General features: G+C 32.2%; 2 protein-coding genes across 13 annotated transcripts in view; one reads left to right on the top strand and one right to left on the bottom strand.

Annotated features, from left to right (window-relative positions):
* Positions 1–155: 155 nt before the first annotated feature.
* LOC126833782 (maltase 2-like) lies at positions 156–6,758 on the top strand. 3 transcript variants are annotated; one of them, XM_050565322.1, is made up of 12 exons: positions 156–265; positions 1,442–1,620; positions 1,964–2,056; positions 2,497–2,676; positions 2,753–2,910; positions 3,193–3,318; positions 3,591–3,832; positions 3,903–4,098; positions 4,175–4,430; positions 5,028–5,223; positions 5,555–5,698; positions 6,030–6,758. In XM_050565322.1, exons 2-12 carry the CDS (start codon positions 1,560–1,562, stop codon positions 6,094–6,096), a joined length of 1,719 nt encoding a protein of 572 aa, XP_050421279.1. In that variant the 5' UTR covers positions 156–265; positions 1,442–1,559; the 3' UTR covers positions 6,097–6,758. The 3 variants fall into 3 exon arrangements, with proteins under 3 accessions (XP_050421279.1, XP_050421277.1, XP_050421278.1); XM_050565320.1 differs by having other exon boundaries at positions 1,955–2,056; XM_050565321.1 differs by having other exon boundaries at positions 196–265; positions 1,439–1,620; positions 1,955–2,056.
* Positions 6,759–6,926: 168 nt separating this feature from the next.
* LOC126833780 (regulating synaptic membrane exocytosis protein 2) overlaps positions 6,927–24,049 on the bottom strand; it is a 29,151-nt gene continuing 12,028 nt past the window's right edge. The window contains exons 4-21 of one of the 10 annotated variants that reach the window (XM_050565307.1): positions 22,987–23,278; positions 21,970–22,139; positions 19,655–19,883; positions 17,690–17,848; positions 17,588–17,605; positions 17,330–17,478; positions 16,886–17,260; positions 16,493–16,668; positions 16,291–16,417; positions 15,919–16,221; positions 15,512–15,798; positions 14,637–15,211; positions 14,434–14,574; positions 13,802–13,952; positions 10,609–10,811; positions 10,321–10,460; positions 9,683–9,823; positions 6,927–7,279 (exon numbers count right to left, since the gene is read on the bottom strand). In XM_050565307.1, coding sequence (XP_050421264.1) covers positions 7,277–7,279; positions 9,683–9,823; positions 10,321–10,460; positions 10,609–10,811; positions 13,802–13,952; positions 14,434–14,574; positions 14,637–15,211; positions 15,512–15,798; positions 15,919–16,221; positions 16,291–16,417; positions 16,493–16,668; positions 16,886–17,260; positions 17,330–17,478; positions 17,588–17,605; positions 17,690–17,848; positions 19,655–19,883; positions 21,970–22,139; positions 22,987–23,278 — 3,639 coding nt within the window. In that variant the 3' untranslated portion in view covers positions 6,927–7,276. The other 9 variants (XM_050565308.1, XM_050565309.1, XM_050565312.1 and 6 more) reach the window with 9 other exon arrangements.

Raw genomic sequence — 24,049 nt, 5'->3', positions numbered from 1 at the left:
TTATATATTTACTTTAACTAAATATGTTTCGAAACAGATCAATTAGTTGGTTATAATTTAAGAAAAAGTTATTAGATTTATGAGAAATAAATAAAAACAAAATTATAATCGATAAAGAAACATGTATAGCATTAATACTTTTACTATATTTTAAAATCAGTAATATGTTTTGATGCTTTATGAGACAATTACAATAATTTAGATGTGTAAATTACCAGAATATCAAGAAAATTGATGGGGACGTTTCATGTCTGCGGTCTTCAAGGTACTTTACAACAATCTATACATTTTTTATAACTAGACAAAATTATTTTATCAACTACAATAATAGATTATTATATAGTGAAGAGAAATTATGTCTAGATCACAATGCAATCTTTATTGTCTAAAATTACAGTTATTTTTTTTTCTGTGACTAGAAAAAAAAATACTTAGTTATGAATGTGTAAATTCGAAATTATAGTTTAAGGAGATATTTAGTTTATTAGCTACAATAATAATTATTATACTAGTGCGTCTCAATAAACCGTACCAAGTCAGAAAGTCTAAGTCCATATTATTGTTATTTTCGATGAACGAGACATAAAAATAGGATTTACTGTTTTTATTTAATATGCTTTGGATCGTGTATCAACTAATTCCAACTCTATAGTAAACATAAAATTTAACTTAAACTGATGTAGGTCTACTTTATTTTTTTTATCTATAAATAAAAATATGAATAATTATAAGCATTTCTATGCGTAAAACGAACAAAAGACTTACCAATATGTGCCAGATTTGAAGGGAAAATAAAATAAAATACAATTTAGTTTATTAAGGAACAATCTTACAGTAATTGAATAATGTAGCTTAGGTCTATGGAATTAATGTAAGAAATTTAAGCGTTACTTTATTTGGAAACACCAGCAGGTATTTGGTGCAAATATTTTGGAATACTTATGCCGAATTATGACATATTGACAGTCATATAAAGTGCCTTTAAAAGGAACAAAAAGGTGAAATCAATAAGGGAATATTATTTTTTTTTTTTACTTAGAGACATTTATTCAAATCGATTGGTTAACAAGTTTAAACTAATTAATAAATAACAAGTTGTTATGCGTTAAAATTGTTTTTACTTACCGATACAAATTTGAGGTAGGTACTATTTTGCCGAAAATGTCTGGACGAAATACATTTTTTTTTTTTTTGTAGAAACTAGGAATTGCTAGTTATAGATTGTTTAGAATGACTCATTTTAATAGTAATAATATATAATGTTATAATATCTGCCAGGAATTGGGTGACATGCCTCTATTGACTATTATTACGCAGCCTAGACAATGAACTCTGTTGGATATTATTGAACTTGTTTTAAAAGTGTTTTTCCTTATCGCTGACGTAAGGTCATTACGTTATTACATTATGAATATTTAATGGACACATCAACTTTTAGCAGTTTGGAAGTGGCAAGGTTTAAAATAATTGGAAACACTATAATAATGCTGTCATTTTTTGCATATAAAAACGTTCAACTTGTACAATCGGAAATAGTAATTTTATAGTCGTCGAACGCAATGTGGCCCTTCTGCGTTTTAGTAATTCTATTAACCGAAGCAGCGGCTATTTCTGATACAGGTAAACTATGTTATCATACATATATATAAATATACCTGACGGTTTTATGTACATTTTATAAGCTATTGTATCAGATCATCAATTTTTACAATTCTAAATCCTAAAAAAATACATTATTTTTCGACATATTTCTTTCATTTCTATCTGCTCAATTCCCGTCAAACTTGCATTTTTTTCTCATCCTAGATATTAAATCGACCATACACTACGACACTAAGCCGCTTTAAAATCCATGTTTTTAAATAAACAAATCAAACTACTGTTAATGTTTTTCAACCAATTTTTAACTGTAAAATCATACAATATGTTTTCTTTTTCTCGTATGTTAATTTAGTGACTGTAGAACATTTGGACTGGTGGCAAAAAGGTGTAATATACCAGGTGTATCCTAGATCATTTAAAGACAGTAATGGAGACGGCGTAGGCGATTTGAAAGGTAGGAGTTTGAATTAGTATTATGTGCAATAATAAAACATTAAGGATGTTCCGAAAATGTTGCCAAGTCGGCGAAAAAATATACAATAATTGATAGTTGATTTTATATTAAAATAGTTACTGTTTTGATAATTCAGTGCTCTGACAATGAATACTTAAATGTAAAATCAAATATTACATTATATTCAATTTGTTTTCAAAACATATTTTACTGCATTATATCGATAATTAATAAATAGGCATATATTTTACATAATTTCCAAAAGTTACAAATAGTAAGACTGACCCTCTCGACTCGAGCAACGGAAACTATACTAAGATTTACACTACCACCAAGCCATATTTGACTAGTTCTGAAATAATAAAAAAACATGTGAACGATTAACGTACCAACTAGGCTTAAATTTTCGCATATTGTGTATGCAACTCATACTTTGTTAGGTATTGAAAAAATGGCCGAGCACTTCCAAGACGCCGGCGTGGGTGCAATATGGTTATCACCAATGTTCAAGTCACCGATGGCCGACTTTGGATACGACGTTTCAAATTTCACCGAAGTGGATAGCATATTTGGTACACTAGACGATTTCAAGTCACTGCAAATAAAACTGAAATCCCTTGGTATATAACTATAATATAGTCTTTAGAAAAACTAATGAAATAAAAAGTTGATTATCCTTATATTATGTGCCTTTAGGTGTCCGCTTGTTATTGGACTTTGTGCCTAACCATTCGAGCGACGAACACGATTGGTTTCAGAAATCAATAAAGAAAATAAACCCGTACACGGACTACTATTTATGGAAAGATGGCAAAACAGACTCTAACGGTAATAGGATACCGCCAAACAATTGGGTAAGAAATAGTTATAGAAATTTATTCAAAATCTTCCAAAATAAGATTTAATTTGGATTTTTTTTAACGCTACAATATCACACGAAAGTCTGTTTAAAAACGATAACATTGTTTTTTTTTTTTACTACATTGACGATTATTAGTATAGAATGCATTATGGAAAATATACACTTGAGAAAAGTCGTGTTAAAAAAATAAATAAAAAATATAATTAAAACACTAGCTCATTCTACAAATTAATGTTGTGATATTTCCAATTGATTTAAATATTTTTATTTTTAGCGAAATTATTTTGATGGAAGCGCTTGGGAATGGTCATCTGAGAGAGAACAATATTACTTACATCAATTTTCGATCAAACAGCCAGATTTAAATTACCACTCACCAGAGCTTTTAGATGAAATGAAGGTATAGTCAATAAGCTTTACAATCTTTGGGGAGGGGCAAATGTAGTTGACAAGCTTATGTTGTCAAGATTGAGGAGCTTCAGATGATACAGAGTCTGTATCATATATTAAAATAAAACTAAAAAATAAAATCTGATAACCAATGTAGCAACACTGGCTATAATGTAAAATTGTATAAAATCACATTTATCCTCTTCGTGCTCATGCTTTAGTTACTTGTTATTCATTGAACACGGTCTAACTATAATATATTTGTATGATTAACCATAATAGAATGTGCTCCGATTTTGGCTGGACAAAGGGGTTGACGGATTTCGAGTGGACGCTTTACCGTTTTTGGTGGAGGACTCTTCTTTTAGGGACGAGCCGTTACTCGATCCAAATGCGGTCGACGATAATTACACATACTTCTTACTCGATCATATATACTCTAGAGACCAACCACAGACTTACACCATCGTTGAAGAATTTAGAAGTGTTCTGGACGAATACACAAAAATAGACGGGAACACTAGGTACAACTACAAAAATCGATGACATTATATTGGCTATAATAATATAAACATTTTACAATTTCCACAATAGACTGATGTTAACTGAAGCGTACGCGTCTATAAATTACACAATGTTGTATTACAGTCAGGACAAGCCAAGGGCTCACATGCCCTTCAATTTCAATTTGATTTCTTACTTGAATACCTCGTCGACCGCGAATGACTTTAAGGACGTCATCGACTTATGGATGGACAATATGCCTCGAGGTCGTTGGCCCAATTGGGTGGTAAGTATTCGAATACACTAGGATATAATAGTATTTAGAATATATGTATTCATGGAGGCGTGATGCGAAAAATCAGATAGGCAACCACGATAACAAACGAGTGGCTTCACGATTCGGTCAAGACATGGTGGACCCGATGAACACCCTAGTGATGCTGTTGCCAGGTACGGCCGTCACGTATAACGGAGAAGAGTTGGGCATGGCCGATGGCACCTTGCGATGGGATCAGACAGTAGATCCGTGGGGCAAGGCTGGAGGTCCGTCCAAATATGCCGTCAACTCGAGAGATCCGTTTAGAACACCTTACCATTGGAATTATACACATAATGCCGGTTAGTAGGGTATAACAGTTTATGTGATAATAAACGGGATTCTATTATTGGCGCAAAAAAATTGGTTAGAGGATAGCTTAATTTACACTGTAGACCTTGTTTTATTTTGAATGTGTGCCACTGGATTCGGTCAGTACACTATAACAACGCACGCCTAGACAAGTTACGAAAAAAAATATCCTAAAAGCTAAGTAAACAGTAAACTGTATGAAGAGGGGAAAAATGATCAAGTTAAGTTAGTTTAACTCGTTTAGATAAAAGTTTTTTAAACATTGGTTTTTTAAACAAATACACTTTTACTGTATTACATTAAGTCAATTTAACTACACAATCTGGCTGTGAGAAATTTGTTTTTTAAATACCAAAAATGTCAGTATAACGTTACATGAATTCCTAAAACTTGTAACTTGTAATAAACTATGTTGTTGACCTGCAATATTAAATTCATTACACAATAGCAAAGTTTTTTTTGTATTTTTTTTTTAATTTAGGTCTTTTGTTAGTATTTAAGTGTTCATTTATGGTTTAAAAAATAAAGACGAAACAATACATACAAACTAACACCATTAACAAACACATAAATTGCGTATGTTCTAGGTTTCTCCTCGACAATATACACTTGGCTTCCTGTCAACAGCAATTATTGGTATCTAAATTTGGTTTTCCAAAAAGAATGCACTAGAAGTCATTATAAAACTTACAAGAAACTTATAGAACTCCGGTCTATACCTACAATTTTGGAAGGCGACCTCACTCTTTATGTGATTTCAGATTGGGTGCTTGCCTTTACCAGGTAATTTTACATCTACAATTTAAATAATTTTGTATGTTACGGTACCTATCTTTTTTTTTATCTTGACATGTCACATTATAAACGTAAGCGGAAGAAATATTATAGTAAACGTGTAATTATTTTGAATAAACGTTGTTGTATTTTTCATTATGTTTTGTACTAGACTTATTACTATTATTTGAGACAATACTTTTTTGGTAACTATATACTTGTTTTTATAATTTGTATTCCCACATTTAAAGAAGGTACTTGTAAATTTAATACTATACATAGTTACTTTTAAATAATGTGTCAATGACATTGTCAACTCATGTTTTTTTTTCTATTCTAGAAAACTTAAGGGTCACGAAGACTATTACATTATTTTAAATATTGGGTCGGAACAAGAGACAATTGTTCTAAAGAAACATTTTCAAAATTTACCGCATAATTTGATTGTGCGCATCTCAAGTATAAATTCAATGCACTTAGAAAAGTAAGTTTGTCATATTTGAATAATTGTGATTTTATGTAAAACCATACGCACCTATACCGATACTAAAACTATTTCATTTTTGCAATTGCAAATAGTTTGCAATTAGTTTCATTTAAGAAAGAGAGGACCAAAGTAGTATGTGAACTAATATAGAGGGTATAATTATGAAAGAGTATTAAAGTGAAAACAAATCCTAACCAGTATTTTGTTAACATAATAAATAAAGATCATAGTATCTATACATTTGACAGGGTGAACTATTTTTATTTGTTTATAAAAATACAAAATTATAAAAAAAGTTTTGTTTAGATTTTGATATGTTTTGTTCCAGCGATTACATTGATACGAATATACCTTTGGAAATGAGGCCAAAATCGTCGTTAGTACTTTCATATTAACTTCTCATCAACTGTGTTGAGTTCAAGTGCACTTTATTTTAGATAAATGTTATTTAAACGATAAACAAAATCACCATCATCATCATTTACACATATTTTTGTAAAGTTCGTAATTTCAAACACTAATTAGATTGGCCACTATTATAATCGGTACTATTAATCTTTTAAATTCAAAGTCCAATAATTCAATAAGGTTAGCCCTAAGTCTTTACATCTTTGGGGAGGGGGGTGGTAATTACCAGATGAGTCGAATTCAAGCAAAAAATTAATTTCAAGTGTTTTCAAAATTGACTGATTATGACCACTCTCCGAAGATATCTTTAATGTAGACATATTACAATATAAACTAAATACTATATTTATCGGTCGTATATGTTTAAATTATTTAAGCAAATAAAATTCTAACCGTGTATTATATGATGATTTCATTATTGTTGTAATCTTTTATAATGTAAAAATGAATGATTTTAATAGAAAAAGTTGTATTTATCATAATATTATGTATCTATTTTGGCTAAAATCACTATTTTTTGTAATATTATTGCTGAATACAATAATAATATGTAATATTACATTACCTTTTAATTTGTATGCTGTAATTTTCCAAAACCACTCATCACAAAAATAATATACAGGATTTATTGGTCGTTCGCGCATGTGTATTAGGGTTTCACATAATATAATAAATATAGAATAATAATAATAATAATGAATAATGTACCATTTATTTAAGGATTTTCATTAATTATAAATTAAACAGTTATAAACAAGTGTTTTTTTCTCATTATATACTTATGTAGGAATGTATAGATATACAAATAATAAGAAAGGCATAATGTTTACAAAACACATAAATACATAATAAATAGTTTATTTACATTGTAAAATCTAATATTCGTATGTTTAGTATTTATTATACTTTTTCCTTTTTTTTTTATACAAATCATATTTTTAGAATATTTCGGTTATTAAAAAAGTAAGTTAGAGCAACGTTAAAAAATACTCAAATTCAATTAAAACACATTTAATTAACACAGTGACATATCCAGCTGTGGTGATAACCTTTGAGATAAAAAAGAAAACAAACAAAAAAATAAATAAACAAACAAACAAACAAAAGTAAAATGTTGTCTGCATGCAACCAGCAAAGAAGTAACCCAATAGAATGAAGCAACAAAACTCACTGAAACATCATAAAAACAAACGAAGAGAATAAATTAGGACAGATTAAAAAAAATGAAAATAAAATATAGTAAAGTAAACGTTGGATGCATCCATGGTTTGTACCCATACAAATTTCATTTCGGTCCAGTTAAAATTTATGAGTTGTAAAGTATACTAGATTGTTGGGAATCCTGGGAAATGTGTATAAACATTAACAAATTTCTACATATACATAAGTAAAAAAAAATGTGACTTATAGGCTATAGCTACTTGATTAAAATATAAAAATAACAGCTGTTAATTATAATAATAAGTGCCGTATAATATAAAAACTAGGGTTAAATGTCTTAAACAATGAGGAAAATAATTAAATACTTTTAATAAAATCACTTAATCAGTGGGTCACCGCAAGTTTTATATTTAGGAGAGGCAAAAACATTTAGCGTAGTACCCCTTCTATCACCTCTATCTTTTATTAGAGATATAAAATCACATTAAAGATTGAGGCTCAATACCACCTATATCCTCTGGTTGCGCCGCTAAAAACAATATCGTTTTTATATAGACTTATTTAATTTTCAATACTGTACACCGATGCGATATACTGAGTCGTGATAGCGATGATAAAAAAAGCATGCTTGGTTAAACTAAGAATTAAGAAACAATTAATATAAAATATAATAGTTGTAGTAAATATATTATAATAAATTATAGTTATCTAATATTTGACCACTTACGCATAGAAAAATGATTAGAAAAAATATATATATTATAGTATATAATATAAATTAATAAAATATTTACTTAGATAAGTGCTTTTTTTTTTTAGTCGTCTTATTTTTAGAATAGGTCTTGTAATCAGGGGTTGGTAAAATTTTGTTTTTATTTTGTTATAATTAACAGGAAAAAAGCAAAATTTTAGACTGCAATTTAGTGTAATATTGAAAGCAAGTTCTCTCGACTACAACTTACAAATAACAATTCAAATTCGAAATAACTACATATTATAATAAATCTTAATTTAAACCAAATTTACAGGCGTAGTGCCAATTTTGACTATAATATTCTAGAACATAGCACACTGCGATAATTAGCATTCAGCTGCTCTGTCTAATAATATAGTTCAAATGTCGGTAATTTTTTAGTTCCTTATACGTGAAACATAATTTATTTCAATCGTAGAATATTGGTATGTATATAGTATTGTGATATTATATGTAACTTAATTACACAAAGCGTTTTTCAAACACACCATGAAATTCAGAAATCGTCTCACCTTAATTATTCACCCTGTATTTATAAATATAATATAAATAAATTACACTAGTCAATTGTGAGTTATATGCATGTCATAGCTGATACATAATTATAGCATATGGAAAGATGACGAAAGATGCATGCGGTTATAAATTAGGGTTGAAAGACATAACGGACAAAAGTCCGTGAGCATGAGCATAAAAACAAATAACTCAATAGCAATAACAGAATTAAATTTACAAACATACCCTGTGATAAAGCATACACATTCGTTAAGTTTAATTCCGTTCAATCATTATTTCGAGGTAACGAAGAATAAAATACAGTTTCATAGTGTTGATTAGCCAATAATAAGTATTTTTTCGCAGTCTATATTTAACGGCTACATTTAGGCATGCAATATTTAACAACCCACACAGCAATTTAAAAATGCCAATTCGTTCTGAATTTCCGTCGAAAATGATTATGTAATTGTATTGTAATATTGTAAAAAGTTTATAATAGTTATAAGCTATTATTTAGAACATATTAAAATTACCGAAATATTTGATTTCGTATCTTATTTTATATATATTTTTTTAATAATGTATTATTGCTGTGTAGGGTACTAGATAAATTGATATATCATAGCACAAGAATATAAAAGGGCTGTAATAATTACAGTTTCATAATATAAATATAATATATATATTATATATATTACACTGTACTTAGCAATGAAGGAATCATTGGAGTGAACGTTACAATGTGACCAGTTAATAACCAACAAATACTATAACCTATTTGTTTATAACCAAATGTTTTTTTAAAACCGTTTTAGATTAATAAGTAAAGGTGTTCTGTTTTTGATAACCAACAAGTCTTAATTTAGGTAGATTACATTTTGTTGGTATAATAATAACACCGAACATTCAATACTATAGAAATTTAATTTCGTCATTCTGGTTACACTGCAACTCGCAACTCACCTTTTCGTTCATTTCATATTGTACGTATATTTATATAAATTGTTTTTTTTTTTGCAAACTATAGATTTGATCGTTTATATATTATAATCGGAGAGCGTTGATTGCAACAACAATGAAGATAGTGGAAATATTTTGAAACTTTACTACCATGGATACAGAGAGGGGAACGAACTACGAATCCTTTCGTTGACACTAACCAGCGACGACGATCCAAACAGCCTGTACCATTCCGTCAACGAAGTGCCGGGACTAGTTGATATGTTGTCCATGTAAATGACTGCTACTCCCATGAACACTTTTCTACCTTTTTCGCGGCCGTAATCGCCCCAAACCGACACCTAAACAACAATTGGCGTTATTAGTTTCCATTTCTGACCGGCCGTTAATCTGTGGTAGGTTTTATGGAGACAAAAACCGTGTCTAAAAGTTTACAAAAATAACCAAAAATTGCTCGAGTTACCCAGATTTCCAATAGTGTTCAGTGTCCCAAGTTACAGTAGAGATTTTATGTGCCAAGAAAAATATGTCATTAAGAGTGAAAACAAATAAAGAAACCGCTGAAAGTCGAGGTGGACGTGAGGAATGACTTTGTAAGATAGAATTAGGAATAAGTGTAATAAGTAAATTAGAGTTTGAGATTTACGCAAGAGTTCTGGAAAATAGATTGAGGTGTTTTAAAATGCGACGAAAGAAGATTCCACTGTTTGAAACGTCATATGTATGGGATAGGTTGAGGAGGAAGAGAAAGAAGAAGCTAAATATTGCATATAAAATGTACAATATTGTCATTTGGGTTTTCGCCTTCGAAATGTTATGATTCTAAGTTCTAACTCACCTGAATCAAACATCCAGCCGGCGAGCTTTTGAATTTAAGAACTTCCATGTACTTAGGTTGTAAGCTCTCTTTAATTGTTTTTGTGCGGTGTTTTTCTACACATTTTTTTCCTTTCACTAAATACACTTTAACGTATGTATCTGCGAAAATAAATGGTGTCTTAGTTCATATGTATATAATAACTATATGCTTTAATCAATTAACCTTTTCGAGTATAGATAACGAGTAAATAACAAATTAAAAATGTTAATTAATTAACCTGATAGTCACGTTTCGATTAACATTTACCTGGAAGTTTTGTTTTAGTCTCCTTTACGTTCATCAGATTGTTTGCTTCAAAAACGGTAACTTCCATAAAGTTAACGAAAAAATTGAACCCAATTTTAACGTCACCCCTGTACGGAGTACCCAAAATTTGTCGGCTCACTCTTTGCCCAGGACCAAGTTTTCCGATGAAATTTGTCACTTCACCTTCGGTAGACTGGCCGGCGCTAAAATGATGAGGTAAACCAATTTAAATGCATTCCAGTTAAGCTACGGTAATGCTTCTCTCTAAGAGAACAAGCTACAATAATCACTATACATAGTTCATTTTCATTAAAAGAAAAAAAGTACCGGCACGAGATGCCGTTATGTTTGAAGAAATTGATAGTCACGAGAAGACCAAACATGAGAACAGCATTTCAAGTAAGTAGATAATATCAGGTATAAACAATAACATCCTAAATAGAAACTTACCTGGGTTATTATATTTTTAAATATATACAGTGTATACACAAAATAGTAAAAAAAAAAATTATATACAAGATTTTTATGTTGTTTCTGAGTTATTGGTTTTATCAAATTGAACAGCTTATATTTTGAACAAATAAACTTTTCTATTACTTATATACAATTTGTATTTATTTAAAATATTTTATCAAATAATTAAAACTTCTTTGGAGCTATTATAAACAGATAATGAGTTCCCGTCTTATAACATACCATTTATATATTTATAATTCATTACAAAAACATAATTAAAATAATATTTTTGTGTTATAATTAATTGGCGAAAAAAGGTGAGTTTGTGGTCAATTAATTTTATATTTTTATAATTTATTTTACAAAATTTCACCAAACATTTATACAACAGTCCAATTTTCTTTTTAAATTTATATTTAGTGAGAGATAAAACAAATGTAAATTATTTCGTTTAAGTATCAATGTTTTTCCATATTTTATTTTAACTTTCTCTTATACATTTTTGCGATAATATACAAGCACATGCAAACAAACAATACAATTATAAAAACAAAATGAAGTTCTAACAAAAGATTACTAAATCAAGCGGCATACAATAGTTGCTACTAATATTTACAACAATTCAAAATATATTTTTGTTTTGTTTACCAATAGGTGTCTATTGATTTTTTTACTCACCACTTCATACTTCTTTACTCCGCTAAAATATTTTGTATTAGGAAATATTGATCTGGTTATTATATATAATTATTTTTCAAATTTAAATTTGTCCTAACGCGTATTACGGTAAAAAATATATTTATTAGTACAAAATATAAAGATACGTATCGAAGAATTTTCACATACTGTTGTGTAAGTAACAATAAAATTAATTATTTAAAACTTTAAAAAAACGTTGATCTAAAATTCTTTTAATAACAATATTCGTTACATTTTATATACAACACATTATATTAAATATAATACATAGAAATACATCAGTTTATCGGTTTACCTGATGGAAACAACTTTGGAAGCAAGTAATAATATGTTAAAATCAAGAACTTCACAATGAAAGCTAAATGACATATACCTATACTATATGATAGTAAAAACAATCTACTGACGGTTATATATTTTTTTAAAAATGCTATAAAGAAAAAAAAATGATCTTCTTTTCTTTACCCACGTTATTATATCAATGTTTAAACACTGCTCACAACGGTGTTTCTCTAAAAAATACCTCTCGCTTTTATTCGTTGACCTTTGTCGGCAAATATCTAAGAAATAACATTTCTCTCTTTAACATTTATACCATGCTAAAACATCATGTCGTCGTTAAATGAAAAATTGTAACATGTCTACAGGATAGTCGAGAAAATTTAATGATTTGGAAAGTTTACTTTCCAACGGCCAACCCCAAATAACAAAATAAACAATAATTTTAAATAGTTCCTAGAAACTAAACCTACGGAATAACCGTTAAATATATAATATAATATATTATAATGAGTCACTCTATAACTAAATCTGTGGCCAAGTCGAGAAGTTCGACTCGATTATTTATTTTCAAACTATATAAGAAACGTTAAAGTTTAAATGGCTATAGGGACACCGTCGTACTGTAGTAATAATACGAGTCGGGTGAATTACAAATGGTTTTATAACATTTATGTAATCCCAGCTCGACAATAATTTGCGTACAGACAGTATAAACGTGCAGTAAGAGAAGAGTTGTAAGCCAAAAAAATAAAACACGCAGGCCAAAATAGAGATAAATTGATGTATTTCATGGATGGCATGGGAGACATTTTGTTTTACTTACGAGCTCGGACAATCGCTAGAAAGACTGGTCAGGCTTGCTTGTCTGCCCGGGGCCACCTCTTGGGACCGCTTAAAATTGGGTTGGGCGCCACCGCCTCCGCCACCTGAACCGCGTTTCCCTTTCGAGCTCCGTCCTTCTAGCCAACAATCAATCAAATAAAACAATATCCGAAACATGTACATTGGTAAGGGATGGTACTAGACATTTTTAATAACACTATACAACGATCAGCAATTTAGGGTTCAGGTGAAAATTTGTTAGTAGTCGGCGCACTCTTGCTAAATTAAATAATATGTAAAATATTATATTATAAATGATTAATTACACGTTTTATACAAAAAAAAAATCGTTTTATAAATATTCGACTATACATTATTATTAACGTCATTATTATAAATGTATACCCTAATAAAGCTTGCTACATCTATGCACGAATTCCTAATTTATCGTTAGGTACGGCTAAGTGAAAAAAATACGGTAAATCATCTAACCGGCGTACGGCTATTGGTTGGCTACAGTGGTTGAAAATACTCCAACCCCAATAGACGTATCCGGGGTGTATTGGTAGTTCGCAATATATATACAAGCGTCTCATTATTCTTGAATACACAACATAATATTATAATTGAGTATTTCTAGCGACGATGTTCTTATTTTTTACAAAATCATTTCTGATATTTTGCACAAACATTCTACAACAAAAATTATATGTACACGAGTGATGATCCAATCCCCATGCAAAGGCAAACTTCTTTAAAATTATTATTTGTTGAAAAATCATCACACCAAAACGACAATATACAAAGGCTTCATTGACTTTTACCATGTTTGGTCTTCATACCGGATACCATCAATATCTCCACGTTTTTTAAAAAAAATTATATTATGTCATTTAAAAACACAAAATAGCAAAGCTTTTTATTTTTTATTAACCTTTCTCCGTCTTGGGATGCGTCACCGTCACTAGAAACGCTGGACGGCTGTTTGATGAGGGGACGACTTGCCCCAGGCAGCACTTCCTCGCTTCTGTGTACCGTAAACGAAGATTTTCCTTTCGAACCGAAACCTAACCTACGCTTACGCCCTTCAAATCCAGCCCAAAATTAATCATTTTATAATTGCGCAATAATAAACAGATAACATGACTAACAAAAATAAATAATAAATTGAAACTAATATTAAATATTATGTGTAAAGGACTTGGGAAATGAAAATCATTTTTTCTTGATCAAATCAGACTTATGAACGGATGCGATCATGTGAAATATCGCAGAATGACAATAGGTACAATAATTGTGTATTAAAATTAAACAAATTTAAGAACAGATTATTTTTTTAAGAACAAAGTAGAACTATAATTTACAGTGTATTAATGTAGACTAGGCACTGTGTCAAATTAGATACATTTTAAATAGTATGTTTTTCAGTTTTTACTTTAGTTTTAAAAGGAATGTAAAGTTCGCGTACTCCGTATGTTAACCAGGAAAACTAGATTTGACTCAAACAAATTATCAACATTTAAGTTTTTAAGTTCTTGTTTTTGTGTTTTTCTAAGAATTTCTCACCAGTTGCTGATAGTTGTGAAGCGGATGCACTTTTTTTGCCCATACCAGATGCAGAAGAGTTGGTCCCAGAAGCTGAGCTTTTTCCGCCACTTTCGGTTAAAGAAGACGTGTCACCTCTTCGTTTTCCAGAACTGCCAGAGTCTAAACGAGCATCATAATATATGAGACAAAGGTAAATAGAAATAACGTGTCTGACGCCTTACCGAGAGCGTTTTCAGCCTGCACATCGGCGTTTGACAGACTTCTTGAGAATTGAGTCCTCTTGCTATCGGTAGAAGGAACCGTGACTGGCGATTGCTGCGATCCGGATCTACTGTGCGACGACGCTCCATAATCACTGCCATGGACAATTGCATTTAAAGGGTCGGTTAAAGCATTACTAAACGCTACAGCAGCGCCACTATAGCTACCCGCTACAACTAACATGGACTCGCCTAAATCTAGTGTCAGGTTTCTTTTCCTACGGTTTTGGTACCTTTCTGTTGGAGACTGAAAGCCTACCAGATCCAGCCCGCTGTCAGAATCATAAATAGGATACTGATTCTCTAGATCATTGGCCAAGTTGAACCGGGTCTTTTTTACAGGCTTTGGGTTTTCAGTAGGCGAATTTTCCATTAAAACGGGTCTATTGTCTATCGGATGGAGCAAGTAATAATCGGCAGGAAATGAGTTATAACGATACAAGTAAATACTATCACGCTTGCTTCTACTTCGACTAAAACTACAGCTAGGAGAATGGGACATGGATGGGTAGCGGTATTCGGTGGCGTTGCAGCAGCTGCAAAAGATAAAACACGTTGGTGTGAGATTTCTGTCATCTCAATCATCAATATGCACGTGGGGAATGTGTAATACATATTTTTCCGATAAAATTAATGCGTTTTCCAAGATACAGTACGTTTTATACATTCAAAAAATGTTGAAACATTGATAAAACATATACTCGACCCCTACTAATTCGAGCAACTCATTCTAATCATTATCGTTTTTATTGTATGCTAATGTTTTTAATAATCCTCCCTACAAATTTTATTATAAAATTTGAAATTTTAACCTCAAATGTTATACGAATAATTACCAAAATCTCGTTGATCTAGGCTGTTCTGACTGTGTAGACAATGCACTGCTTATGACACTATCACTGTCATCTATATCACACGTATCTCCAGTTTCTCCTCTGGACATGGACCCTCTAGTATTATGAGTGGGCGATAGCGACCGTAATTGTTGTAAGGGAATATCGCTATCACTGAGACCACCGTAGTGGTGTAATCTACTAAACCCCCCTCCAGATCTACCCTGCATTCTTCTTGGTTGTACTTGTCTCATTCTTCTTCTCATAGATGAAGTCTGATCATCAAAATACTGAAAAAAAATCAAATTGCTATTATAATAAAAATATATTGATTAGTCTGTACGATATATTGTAATAAAGAGTAAATCAATTATTTAAGGAAATTATTTATCTAGCATACAGTATCTTACGTATGATAATCGATCGTCTAAGGAAGAAGGCATGGTCCCTGGTATTTGAGGTAATTGACGCTTTTTAGGCGTTGAAGTAGGCGTCGTGGTCGCTGATCTAGCAAAGAATCTCGTATTTCCTTGCCGATAGCTTGGGACACCTCCTGGATACCTATAATCTGGTGGTGATAAGCTTCGCCTGTCATAAGATGAGGTCGGGCTTTTCGATCGCGATCTGGTGTGTTGGCTAGGAGAATCAGTCGGAGCAGCAGATCTCGATCGATGACTCACGCTGGTCGTGGGTCGATTTGGAACAGACTGTTGCTGTTAAAAAAAACAGTATCAATATAAACGTAACGTTATCATTTTATGAGACCTTTATAGTTTACTCACTTTTACACTTGTTTCGTAACTATATTTTTTTTCAATCGGTGAGCCATAAATATACGATTTTTGCAGCGGAGACGAGATATCTCTGCGACTCTTTCTCCGGTCTAAGTGATCATAGTCAGGCGGAGGACTGAAATCATATTGTTAACGTCAGTCATAGTAGAGCATATTTTCGCATAATTATGTGACCATTCGACTAACGTACCTTATGGAGCTACCAAGACTACTAATCGACGCACCATCAGCACCAACTCTTCTACTACTACAGCAATCATCGACATCTGATGCGTCCGAATCGGATTGCCGTGATAGCGTTGATGGCGGAGACAGATGTTCACCGTATTCCATATCATAATCTCCTATCGAGATACCGCCTTCTCCCTGAAAAATAATAAAGCCTGTATATCTGAGTAACCGGTAAAGTGATTTTGCACGTAAACGCTCATACAGCGTTATACAGAAGATAATATTCAAATTATGATAATACATATTTTGATGAACTTAAAACATGATTGGGATAAGTGGAGACAAATGCGATGGAAACTCAAGGTGATCTAGCCTGCGCTGCTTGAGTCTAAAGAGAAAAATTTAAGCTTACGGTTATTTCTTGGTGGGCCGTCAACAGATACCACTCCGCCAAGTTGTCGAGTTTCTTCAAGCCTAGTTCTATTAGCACCTCTCCGAGAAATTGATTTGTAGGATTATTATCGTAATCCCATATCGATATTTGAAGGACTTTAAACTTTAAATCCGATCTCCTCATGGTGGTGAACGAGAAGCTTTGATTCCATTTGGGATCGGTGGAGTTCATTATTGTTTTAGTCCTACGTTTCGATTTTTCGCTAGTATCCGGTAAGAGACACACTTTAGCGTATGCCGATCTCGGCGATCCGTCAGGTCGCGGTAACAGATTTGAAGCGGCCATAATGGACACGACCAATTTCAACGATTGTTGGTCGAAACCTAGTTTAACCTGTACGATCGAAAAAATAGTGTTGAAAAATATATTATCAGCATGATGCATTCGGGCCTTCAGATCTACCTGTGTTTTTCCACCAACATGTAAACTGTTGGGCCCGGTAACACTTTTGGAAGCCCTCAAAATTCGCGACGGATTCGTAGCTAAATGTTCGGGGCTGCCCGGTGAAGTTACCATGACGTACGGTTTGTCTTTTCGTAAGTCGTACAACCCTGAAAATACACAAAACATTCAATATCATTTTAAGCATAGGGACGCGTGTAAATTTTTGTATCTAATGGGGTTAGGGGCGTCAGTAGGGCGGTTTGAAATCGCGCTAACCAATTGAACTCGCTGTAGCTGAAAGCAAATGAAACAAGCATCATTAATCAATAAAAGTATTACATTAAGGGATTTAAGGACATCGTATTTCAAAGGGTATACCTTTAGCGGGGGTTCCGTAACTGGCCCTCCTTGGCAGTATCGACCTAGAAACTTTGAGCTCAATTTGTGGTAAGTGCTTCGACTCCATAATGATATCTGCCACTTCTTTTTGTGTTTTTCCTTGCAACAAGCAACCGTTCCATTCTAAAACTTCATCTCCTGTAGCAAAAAATAAATATAAGTATAAATAAATACATAAATGATAAGTGTTTTAATGCACTATGTTACTACGCATAGAATTAATAGTTTGATAATAAAGTTGTTTTATATTAATTCTATACTAAAAGCTGAAATACATTCTACATTTATATCAACTATACTATTGTGTTCTCGTCTAGTTTAATACACTCTATTAACACATATCTCTAATAAATCACTAAGATAGTTTTGTAAAAATAAAAAATGATTTAGGACGATCAAAATGAATCTACGTCTCTTTACTCAGGTAATATTAAATAGTAACAATTATTACTAGTCATTTTTACTTTTTTCAATTAATATTCAATATCAATTAATAAGCTAAAAAAACCTCAAATTAAGATAACGTCTCACACCCTATTTATTAAGGAGTTAGGTATAGGCAATTTATTGACAAAGCTTAATTTAAAGGTTAAACTGTGATGTATAATTATTAGTTCAGTAATTAGGACTCTTTTCGATAGTTAAATAATTTGTCTGACTATCATTATTAGCTGACAATTTTTGGAAGAAAGAAAGCCAACTTATATTTAATGTTTATACAACGTAAAAATACATATGCGACGTCCTGGGGATTGCATGCGGTTGGTTTTTAAGGAGTTTTGTATAGGCAATATTTAAGAAAACAGTGGTTTTAATCAATTTCGATCATGTCAATTAATTTACCGGTTAATTTGTATTAGCTTCATGGTATTATTTTTAATTTAAATTATTTTGTCTATGAGTAAAAACCACACAGGCTGAACCAGTAATCCGATAAGTAATCTGAAAACAGATTTGAATTTGTCATGAAGTTTACTTATGATCGGTCAAGGTACTTTTTTGATACCTTATTCCTACTATGTATAAAACACGTTTGAACATTATATAAAATTTCAAATTTTAAAATCAAATTTGGAAAGGATTAAAATTAAAAATTGAAAAAAGTACCCTGACCGATCATAAGTAAACTTCATGGCAAATTAAAATTTGTTTTTAGATTGCTTATCGGATCACTGGTTCGGTCTGTGCAATGGAATAAAAATGATGTGTTTTGGCTGAAAAACCCGACCGCATGCAATCCCCTTAAGTATTTAGTAACTTTAAACCAGTGTTCTCTTTCTTATCATCAAAATTAATTCTTTCTATAAACAATTTTGCAGTACGCATTTTTAAAGTGATTAAGGTAGTAAAGTCTAAGTCTATATGAATTTAAGATTAAAGTAGTTTTTTTTAAATTTAAATTTCATTAATTTTAAAACCGAAATAAGAATTTATCTCTATTAATAGAAATATAATAAATAAAATTATTTTTGTATTGCTTATTTCAGCGTGTTATCTATTATATTATGTTGATAGCTATGTGTCTATATAATTTTATATAGGAGCAATACTGAGTCTGGAAGGCATACATGTAATCGATGTAAATCACACATCTAAATACAAGTAAAATAGCTCAACACTGGTTAATAGTCGACCGTGTTTTGTCAATAGCATCACATCATATACTTATCATAAAATATCTATTAATTGAAAATGAATGTATAATTAAAATGAATGGTTTTAAATATATTATAATTGCATTTAAGAATCCGACTTGACGTCACATGATAATACAACACAACAGACGCGTTTAGGAAAACACATCAAACATAAGTGTAGAGTATACACTTGTCGGTAGTATTTTGACCGATGAGAGAAAAGGATGAGATGGCACAATAATAATAATAATAAATAATTTGATAAGGGAATGGAATAAAGAAGCAGAGACCTCAATGTCCCACTAACCCGGTTTCAAATTTCCCTCCATGTCGGCGGTACTGCCTTTCCGGACGCGATCGATAATCGCACATCTCCTTCCGGTGGCCGACAGGAGTTTTCCGCCGGTGATTTTCAGGCCCAACATGGCGGCCGCGCTGGAAGACGGACTGACCGGGGTCTCCCACACAGACTTGTTAAGCACCATATGACCTATCAAGAACTTGTTGTCGGGGCTCCGTTGCCACGACATCGGTTGCTGCAAACAGAATCGGCATTAGCCCCTCGTGTCGGCAACCGCCTAATTTTGGTAAACACTATCTAATCGTAACTCAACACACCGCCAAAAATGTATAAATATTACCAACCGGCCGCTATAAAACTACAATCACAGTTGTGTCGTTTCACCCGTCGAGCCGTTCAAGTACGTTCAATCATTTTGGAGTATATTCCAATGATATTTTGAAGTCATTCGATGCCCGTAAGCGAAGGACATTTTGAATGATTTCTGTGACAAATCGAATACTTAACCGTTGTCCTCCATTAATCATTATATACGACATTAAAAAAAATGTATATATATATATATATATAACTCTCGATTAACTATAAATGTATCGTCCGGAGTAGGCATTTTATTCAACGAAAAATAGAAAATCAATAATAATACTTGATTTGTGAAATGATAATTTCTCGAAATCCGTTTATCTATCTCATAAAATATTCCTTTACCCATCTCTAATACGGCCGCAATAACTTGGCCCGTACATTTTTTAATATATTTACCGTCGGCCCTCTGAGAAATTATAAATGATTTATTTTTAATTTCTTGACAGATATCTATGTAAAAACACGCCATAAGAAAGAAAAAAAGAAACAATTTTGCAAATTTGATTTTGATTTAGTCGGGCCTTTTTTTTTTAAGGTATGGTTTACTCGTAAAACTTGCAGCAGTGTCTGGTTACAATTAGATGCTTTATATTAAAATTATCAACAACAACTACAATACTATAGGTCGATAACTACTTAGGAAAAACGTAGAAAGCACACACGCCTTCGTAAGTGTATTAAAGCTTGACATGCAAATAAAACAAATAATAACTAATGTTCATGCAAAATACGAGATAGCGGTAAATGAAAAATACATATTCTCAAGACTTACAACATAAAGTTTTAAGAAGTAAGTTTTATGATTTCCATAACAATGCGCGTTTAAGCGGTAAGAAGAGAAAATAAATGGTGGAAGATTTATCAAATTATATCAAGTTTCTGGAATTAAAAAAACTTTTCTTTGTCTTACCTTCAGTATAAAATGTTTGGGCGACAATGAAGTTTTTGAAAATAAATTAAATCTTAACCGTAGGATGCATATAAACATCGTATATTACTGATTATATATACTGTCTTTGGTAAGATTGTTTTTAATATTTAATACAATGTAGGTAATACTACCTAATTTTTCATATATTTTGCATTGCCAAATATCTTTGCGACCTAACTTAATTTGTGTCGTCCCGCCTTTGCACTACTAACTATATTTAAATGTAATCTTATTATATAAACTTATCTATACAACCATAATACCATTAATATATATCATACAATGTATAAAAAAAACTTAAGCAACACTTGTGGTTATACGTAGAAATTAAATAAACTAAAAAATATCAACCACAAAAAGCCCTCAACCACAAAAAAATAATACTAGGCGCGTATTTAATTAGCAATGCTATCACAAGAGATTAAACTCAGTCAGACTCAGTCTGTTGTGAGCCCTGATGATGATAAGATTGCTACAGAGTTACTCGTATAGTATTATTTTTTGCGGTTAAGGATTTTTAAAATAATTTATTACATTATTTCTTTACAGTGTATAGTTTTTCAAAATACATCTCAATTTCAAGTATCTAAAGGTACTCTACGTACTAATATCTTGTATAAATTGAAAGTATCTAGTTCGTAAAATCGGTACTTCAATATATAGTTTAGGATTGTGTTATAAAATTTAACATGATATTTTGTGTGCAGTGTGTACTTTTATAAACATAGAATATCGAGTTTTTTGAAGCAATTATTGATGACAATTACATAAAGTTAATAAACGATTCTGAAATTAAGTCTTATACTGGATGTAAGCGATTAATTAAAATTGTTCGTTCGATTAAAAAAAAATGTATGAACTATTATTACAAAAGTTATCTAGTTTTTAGGATATGGACAATATAAGAATGTCCCCAAACTGTTTGTTTTTTATACAAGTACAAATTATATATTCTATATATCAAATTAGTAAATGCCTTCCTATTGGTTATTGTGTTATTTGTTTGGCTACCACAATGTAATACCTTTGTGTCGTTGAGGTACAACGGGTCTTCGTTGGACGTAAAAATCGAGCTGCAAGTATCGAACCCAGAGTCTTTAGACGTCTGTTGAGCAGGTTGATGGTGCCGATGGTCAAACCTCACCGTTTTCTTGCGTCTGGGACCGTTAATCGTGGCCATCTTGCGGCAAATCGCTAAATGACAACACATAACCTCACCTAATCTCAAACCGCCCAGACTCAAGAGCCCCGACCGCAGTTGTTATTGCGCAGTAAAAAGAAAAGTAAGTCATAGTTATAGTAGTAGTGGGCAATATAGTACCAGTAGTAGGAGTTGTTGTAGTATTTTTAGTAGTATTATAATAATAGTATACACAGGGAAAAACAATGTCACGACGCATGCATGTTTGCGGGGTAACGCCATAGTAAAACTCAAAGTAGAAAAACACAAAAAAATTAAAACAAATCCATCATTCAACACCAAAAAATAAATAGTAAATAGGTAATATACATAACAATCGAACACACTGAATGTAGAAAAAAAACGTTATCGCATATTATAGAACAAACATAAAGAAAAACGGACTGTATGGATGCCAAAAAAAAAAACCTACCGATGAAAACGTCATTGAATGTTTATAAGGCTGATCTTCTCCCGCGTTAAACTCTGCGTCACCTGTACGTCAGTTCAATCAATAACAAATATGCTACAGTGTTCGGGAAATAATAAATATATTCACATAATATGAGTGCACCCGCCTATTTGCTTGTGCTCCACTCTGAGTCCTAACGCGTTAAAATTAATTCAAATAGAAAAAAACTAGTACCGACGGAACGGCGTATTTTTTATTGATTAAACTATAATACATTATTATACATCACAACTGGTGATGCACACATGGTCGGAATCGAGTCGAAAAACAAATTATTTGTATGATGTATCGATAAAAATTTAGCTAAATCGCTTTGAAAGTTCGGGGTCGGTTTGCCATAGTGATACTGTAAATTATGCACCTATCTATCTAACGTGAGGTTACCTTACCTTTTTCACTTTCGTGTTCGTCACAGCTGGTACACTCCGACGTGGACCTCAGCTCTTCCTCCGAACTGGAAAAGCTGATATGCTGCTGGTGCGAGTGTAGACGATCGGCAGGTACCGTGTTGCCAGGTCTTTTGTGTTTGCGAGGCACAGTAGCACCGGCCCCGCGGACTACTGACTGTTTATCCGCCGGCCCGAATTGGTGGGGCGAATGATGAGCCCTAGACGATTGACTCACGCCGTTCCTATGTGATCCTTCTAGTTGTCCACCACGTTGGTAGTAGTCGTCACGGGACTGCAAATACAACCGACAAATGAACATCATAAACATTTACAAAAAAAAAAAATACTAGTGGTTTGTGAGCGTGGGTATAACTATGATATCACATAATATATGCATATATAACGTATTATAGGAGAATTTAACATAAGAAACCTTTCTAAATATTAGCTATTCGAAGATATTCGAATCATAAGAAATAGCACAGAGTTCTGTGAGATGTCAGATTTTTGACATTATACGGAAATCGACAACCCTTAAGTATCTCGTTTTCAGTGGCATTCTGCAAAGGTTGCTTTACAAATGGCTACTGGCGTTCATTTAGAACCCAATTACTAAATCGTATTATTGCATAAGTCATAAGATACACAGACATGTGCAAAGGATGATACTTAAATCCTCACAAATTCTTATCCGAATTGATCATCACATCATCATCATGAAGGCTCAACGCTGCCATCATGAGATGGTTTCTTGACGAATTCGCTTCCGGGACGGGTCGTCAATCCGTCGCCGGAGAGGGGGATGGCGGTTCCTTTTTACCGGACGCTTGTTCGCCCAGCAAACGGAGCGCCTGTGACCGAGTGTCGAACCGGCGACAGTGAGCGCTAACACACTGCCGCCTTACCCACCGGCGCCGGCCACTCCTCCTCCTCCGAATTATCCGAATTGATAGGGGTTATGATATTCGTTCTAATCTGTAGGTATAACCCGGAATACTAACATATATTTGTGTATCTACCTTTAATTGATTTTTATCTTTGTTAATAAACTTTGAATGCATTA

Source organism: Adelges cooleyi, unplaced genomic scaffold (genome assembly GCF_023614345.1).
Source record: "Adelges cooleyi isolate 19-005CV unplaced genomic scaffold, UGA_ACOO_1.1 ACOO_flye_CR_arks_rails_tigmint_CR_PRNA_2, whole genome shotgun sequence".
NCBI classification, from domain to species: Eukaryota; Metazoa; Arthropoda; class Insecta; order Hemiptera; family Adelgidae; genus Adelges; species Adelges cooleyi.
Note: the sequence above shows the minus strand (reverse complement) of the source record. Positions and strands in the feature narration are given on the sequence as shown.